General features: G+C 34.1%; 1 protein-coding gene across 1 annotated transcript; it reads right to left on the bottom strand.

Moving 5' to 3' along the window:
* Window positions 1-547: 547 nt before the first annotated feature.
* LOC108450966 ((E,E)-geranyllinalool synthase-like) lies at window positions 548-6,233 on the bottom strand. Its single transcript, XM_053027969.1, has 12 exons — window positions 5,840-6,233; window positions 5,535-5,727; window positions 5,199-5,428; window positions 4,990-5,113; window positions 4,786-4,907; window positions 4,452-4,687; window positions 4,247-4,362; window positions 2,551-2,649; window positions 2,256-2,471; window positions 2,030-2,159; window positions 1,299-1,550; window positions 548-1,222 (listed from the first exon to the last, which is right to left on the bottom strand). The coding sequence occupies exons 1-12, from the start codon at window positions 6,168-6,170 to the stop codon at window positions 722-724; spliced, it is 2,550 nt and encodes an 849-aa protein (XP_052883929.1). The 5' UTR covers window positions 6,171-6,233; the 3' UTR covers window positions 548-721.
* Between the last annotated feature and the right edge of the window lie 245 nt (window positions 6,234-6,478).

The following is a 6,478-nucleotide window of genomic DNA, read 5'->3' as shown; positions in this document are numbered from 1 at the left end:
GATGTGACAATTCAAGTACAGTGGCCATATCTGCTAATCCAATCCTACATTCCAAGTTTAAGCATGTGGAGCTTGATTTATTTTTTGTTCGTGAAAAAGTGACTACAGGAAAGCTGTTGATCATTTTCCATCTCAAGATCAAGTGGCGGATGTGCTCACCAAACCCCTTTCAGCTGGGTGTTTTACCAAAGTCAGAATACAACTTAAAGTTGTCAGCAAACTTGAGTCCTTAGAAAGTAGAAGATGACAGAAACTGGTAGTTTGTTAAGCAGTTAGCAATTAAAGTAGTTATTTTCTGTTAACAAGCTGTTGAAGCAGTTCAGCAAGAAATATTGTATAAATACAATAAATTCAATCTCTAGGAGGTATTCTTTTTCAATGGACATCATCTGTTTGGCCTATCATTTTGCTGCGCTTCTCTACAAAAACACATAACTTTCGTAACTTAAAAACACTGATATCTTATTTAGTTATTTATCGTATTAGATTAAAGCACGGTTTATTTGTGTAGAGAACACTAAAACTATTGGATGCGCCACCATAAACATTCATTTAACACATATTTCGTCTTATTCAACGAATTCAACAGGGATCCACCTCCACAAGGGAAGCATATACACTTTATTTCTATTATACATTATTGTTCCCAAAACTATGCAGGGTTAGCCCTATTTGATTAGGCGAAAGACAACCTAAAATTTTCAGGGTTAGACCTATTTGATTAGGCGAAAGACAACCTAAAATTTGGAGTGATAAACATATTAACATATCCACGCCTAGCAATGGGCAAAGAAGCTTGGTATCCTATAATTCTTCTCTTCTGATATTTGAATGGTCGTAAAACAGGCTGCTGAGAATTTATTGTTGTTTGAAATTCCTTGTTCGAACCAGACTGTGAAGGAACAGGAACCAATGGCTTCCATGTCCCAACATCTAGAGGAACATATATCGCCTTTTGTATGTCTTGAAGCATCTCTGTATTGGAATCGTACCGGTTGCTGGAGTTGAAGAACATCTGAAACACTTTCATGCACGATAAGTGAAGCCGCCTCGATTCAACGGGCAAATTACTTAATTCATCCATCAAAGCATGCTTAAGTAACTCTTTCCTCTTTTTGTCGATTAAGTCCCGCATGAAGGTGATCGAGTCGTCGATGTTTGCATCCGGGTTTTCCTTCATGTAAAGCAATACGTAGTTCATTTTCCCATCTTCTATTTCCTTCTGTCACAATTAGCTTCCTTATGAATACAAACAGGTTTTAGATGAAAGGAAGGATTGAAGGGGTTTTACAATTTACCTGGTAGCTTTGTATGTCATTCAACAAACGAGGTATAAGCATGGTGAGTTTGGTAATGGTCTTGTACTCGGCGGCAGTGGGGCTGATTTCAGCATTCGGCGAGCTTGATTTCAGGAAGAATGAAGCCGGAAGAACCAACGTATGTGCAGCGATAGATGTGGTGGCTGTTCGAAGGTACTCATCAGTTGATGGCATGTATCCACTTTTGCTCCATTTGGCCTCCATAAGCCATGAAGCAAATGTCTCACACCACTGCATCAAACGTTTATTTCGTTAGTGTTATTGACCTGCAAATCAGATTGGACAGTACCTAATTTCAACATTGTTTCACTTAGCGCCAACCGAAGAAACCTGGAAATTCAAAATCGAATTCAACTGTGGTGTGTTGATGATTTTCGGAATATAAATTAAAAAATTGCAATTATTTAAACTGAACAAAAAGTTATTGTTTTATATAATTTAAATTTTTCTAAAAAATAAATTACGTGAATAAATATTTTATATTTAAAATAGTGAAAATAGTTTTAAATTTTTATATAAAAATATTATTGATTATTTTTTATTTATTTGGAAAATTAATTTTTTTTTAAATTAAAACTCAATGAAATTAACAAAATCCAAAACAAAAATGAAAAAAAACTAAAGAATGAAACCGAATTATTTGAGTAAATGAAAATTTAAGAATTCCACAACCGAGCAAAACCGAAGTTGCCTCTAGTGTAACCACTTACTATTTGCTGTAGATAACTTGTTATATCGGTTCCTTGGTGTTGCCGATATTTTTCAGCAGTCTCTTTCACAAGATTATCAAGGGCATCAAAGATGGCCTTACTGTGCCCGCCTAGTCCTGTACCATCCCATCTGTTATGTGCAACCATTATCAACAATTAAAGGTATTCAGCTCGTTCCCAAATAATCTAGTATTAATTATGCTTTTGTTGTTGGCGCATTAATGACCTTGTAACAGCATCAATGAGGATGTTAAGGTCATTTAGAGAAGCTTCCATGTCAAAAAAATCATCAACGATCGTAATCAGTATAGCACTTTTGGCCACCAGCATTCGGATGTGGGAGTCATAAGGCAGGGAAAGGCTGGCAGAGATGGCGAAGTAGCAATACATGGTTTTCTCTCTACCAAATCCCATATCACTAAGACCCCATTTCAGACACCAGCTGTTGACATTAAACAAACAAGCGCCTGTCAGAAGAAGAAGAAGAAGAAGAAGAAGAAGAAGAATTCAGTTTTTCTTACCTTTTCAATTCAGCCATTTCCTTCTTGTAAATTGACTGCCTAAACTCATAATCTGCTACAGCAAGTTGCACTAACTTTTCATTTTTAGCCCGTGATATCCTGAAAACCGGTAATTCAATGTTATACTTACTCAGCAAGCCAATTTTTGTTTTTATTTTTCCTGCCCCGGGGTGGGGGGCGGGGGGGGGGGTTGTTAATTAAAATTTTCGTTTTCTGGTGTAGATCAAACCCATATAACTTGACTCAATAAATTCATCAAAATATCCTCTTTTAATTCAGTAAATGTTTTTATATTTTCGGTTTAGAAATGTATAATATTTTGTTGCATTTTAACTATTTGTTCTGGTAACATTTTATAATTTATAGACTTAATGCATAATTCAGCATTTTAATTATATCATTTTCTCACTTTATTTTTTTTCCTTCTGCCATTAAAAGTTTTCAATCAATTATGTCTTGTCACATGATGTCACAATGTCATAATCATCAATTTTTAAAAAATCTTTAAATTATAAAATATAAAATTACTAAAATTATAAATAACAGTAAAATTATTTTAAAAATATTCATGTACATAACCCTACTCACGAATAGCTCAAATAAACTTGGATTGAATTTTGATATAATCTTTTACTTGTTTGCGTTTGGTTTGGGCCTTTTTTTTTTTTATTTTTACCTTTTGCAATTTTTAACAAACTTAATAATTTTTAAAAAATTGCAGTAATTTCATATTTTAAAATTTTATGTAAAAGTATAATAATTTTATTTTTAAAATTTAATCTTAAATCCAATTTAAGCGTTTACATAAAATATATAATATATCTTTTACCATTTTATAATTTCTAGTAAATTTATATAAGTTTTTTTATCATTTTAATAATGTTCACTACTTTTTATAATTTTCTTATAATTTTATGATTTCTAAAAAAATCAGATAAAAATCAGATGACATGGGGGAACACAATTGGCTGGAGTTATTTTTAACAACAAAAGGACTGTGAGCATCAATAATGTTAGATAAGGGTGTGAAAATTTTGGATAAAATCAAATTATCGGTCGGTAAACCAAATTAATTCGGTCTGGATCGGTTAATAAATTTTTAAAAATTTGATTAACGGTTAATTTTGTTTGAAATCAATTAATTAACTAAATTAATCAACATTTTATATTTTTATATATATTTTACATATATTAAATTTGGTTAATTTGATTGCTTTTTTTGTGTTTTATACTTGTTTTAACCAAAAAATAAAAAAATATATAAATTTCGGTTAACTGACCGAATTAATCGAAAAAGTTCAATTCAGTTAACAGTTAAAGATTTAAAAGGATTAGTTAATTCGGTTAATGGTAGTTCGGATCGGCTAACCGATTGAATACTCTTAATGTTAGATCCAGGAACACTAAATAACTTTAGTTCTTGATGTGAGAAAAGAAAAAGTTTAATGGATCAAATTGAAAAAATGATATACTTTAGAGACAAAACGGTGCATTAAGCCTAATTTATAACTTATTTAAATTCATATGAAAAATAAAATAATATAAAAAATTTGTAATAATTTGAGATAGCGAAATCAGAAAGTTTCGTAAAATTATTTATATTTTTAAATTCAAGTAAGATAGGGACGGAAGTCTATTTAAGATCGGGGTGAGCTAAAGACGGTCTCGCACCGTTGCGATGGCCGAGTACTTGTACCTGTGAAAGCAGGTTTTTCCTGGCCACAAAGCATTCATCTCATTCTGTTCAATCCACGCCCTGTGTTCCAAGTGATCCAATCGCGCCACCCATGGAAGACTCAGCTCCTCCTCCATCTAATCAAACCCACATTGCACATATTTAGTATATATGTGCCTCACAAATTCAATTACCATTTCATTATAACAGGCAACAAATAGGATACCATTCTCTGAAAGGTGGACGATTTTGTAAAAACGTCATTATCTGATCCAGTTCCCTTACTTACAACTTTCTCCAGAACTCTCCTGGAAAATGATCTTGCTTCCTCCAGTTCGTATTCTCCGGAAAACATAACATCCGTGGCTCTATAAACATTAAGCATCACGCTCGAGAAAAATTCCTGATTTTTCTCTATATGATCTACAATTTCATCATCATTCAAGAACCAACACAAGCTCCCTGCACGAATATGGAAAACCGTGGATTTAGAGTTTGAAAAAGATCACGTCTATTGCACTATATTGCATGAGATTTGGTTAAAAAAGCTAAAAACTTACATGGGGATATGTTATAACCATGCATGCGAAGGAGTCGAAATGCCAAAGAGTCTTTTTGGAGTTGGGTTGCAACTGAAGCAACACTATTGCTTTTCTCTGATGATGATTCCTTAGTATAAGTCCTGAAAATTACCGTCATTAATTTGTAAAAATATTTTAACGTGTGTTAAAAAGAAATAAATAAAGCAGTGCATGGGTCATTACTGGTAAACTTGGGTCAAAATCTCTTCAATCTGCTGCGTGAAATGTTCAGCCAATCCCAACCGTTGAAGTTGATTGGCCAAACCAAGTTTTATTAGCTCTTCATCCACTGGATACGTCGGCGGGACTACAACAAATTTTTGTGAAGGTATAGCCAAAAATTCGAAGCCAAAAGTAACTAATAAAGATGAGGACTATGATGCCTACTTTACCTCCATTATTGCCAAAATTTTCAACTAGAGGTTGCAAGTAAGCTAAGCAGTCTTTATTCCCGGTAGCCATGAATGCACATGCAGTTGCTGAAGGGGATTGGAATAATGAGCCATCACCACTCAAGTTCTTCATTATTTCTTGTTCATTAGCGGCATACAATAATGAAGGCAACACTTCGAGGTATGATAATAATGAAGGATAGGCACCGCCAGCAGCAAGTTCCTTATCACTACCCCAACAAAAACCAAAGTTGGACCTTAATTGATGAATTTTGCAGTTTAACTATACATATTAATAATGCTTATGAATCACTTAGGTTCAGGTTTACAAATTACCTTTCTAGGATTTGTTCTCGTTCAAAGAAAATATCCATCAGCAAACCTTTCAAATGGTGGGGGAAGTCCAGGTCTAGGCCAGTTTTACGTGCAAGTTCAATCATCCCAGGGAAAACAATGGCAAACCAACGAGGAAACTGGTTTCGATGTCCTGCTAGGAGATTCTCTGCGTTTGCTCGAATAAAAGCCAACCCTGAAACACGTTATCATAATAAAGAATTGCATGTTAAAAGGGTAATTGGAGAGCAATAACACATGCCAGAGAGTAATTATGCTTCACTGTCCACCGAAATTTGATTTGATACCTTTCTCTGCATTTTCCTTCCCCACATTCCACTTTTTTAGAGCAATAACAGAAGCCAGAGTAGCAGGCAAAGACTCGAGGGTGGGGTTGCCATGAGCGTCACACTCTCCCCAAAACCCTTCTTGGGTCTGGTTTTTGAGCACCCAATCCAAGCAAACCCTGAACATGGGTTCCATCGAGCATGGTTGGTTCGAATCTGCAGGAACCATGGCTAACCAGGCAGTGTCGTAAGCGGAAGGTGAAACAAAAGAGTAAGGATCGATGTCCAATAATAACATCTCTTCCTTCATCATTTTAACTAAAGCTTCTATTGAATCCTTTGAAAGCTCCATTCCAGAGAAAATGTAATCAATCGAAATCCGATAACTTTAAAGAGTTATAAATTTCTTAGATCAATGAGTAGTGGTACGAGCCGCTTACTGTCCATTTATAGTAATTCTAGTTCCAGCAGACCGTGTTCGATAAAAAATTGTCGAGCTCCCACACGTGAATCTTGTTGTTGAAATGTGTTCCCGTTGGTTGACATTTATTCTTTAAACAAAATAAGTGGGACATAATTTTAAATTAAATTATCAAATTATGTATGCTTTTTAAAAAAAAATCAAATTATGTAAAATGAAAAATCGATTGAAAACAAAGT

This window comes from Gossypium arboreum, chromosome 5 (genome assembly GCF_025698485.1).
Source record: "Gossypium arboreum isolate Shixiya-1 chromosome 5, ASM2569848v2, whole genome shotgun sequence".
Classification (NCBI taxonomy): Eukaryota; Viridiplantae; Streptophyta; class Magnoliopsida; order Malvales; family Malvaceae; genus Gossypium; species Gossypium arboreum.
The sequence above is the reverse complement of the archived record's forward strand: the minus strand, read 5'-3'. Positions and strand labels throughout refer to the sequence as shown.

What these genes read in the sequence shown, in the direction of transcription:
- LOC108450966 (XM_053027969.1), bottom strand. Translation starts at nt 6,170, where the DNA reads ATGGAGCTTTCAAAGGATTCAATAGAAGCTTTAGTTAAAATGATGAAG. An exon ending in ATTTTGACCCAAGTTTACCA is followed by an intron (nt 4,908 to 4,989) that starts GTAATGACCCAT and finishes GGTAATTTTCAG; the next exon opens with GACTTATACTAAGGAATCAT. An exon ending in CAAGTTATCTACAGCAAATA is followed by an intron (nt 1,551 to 2,029) that starts GTAAGTGGTTAC and finishes CGTTTGATGCAG; the next exon opens with TGGTGTGAGACATTTGCTTC.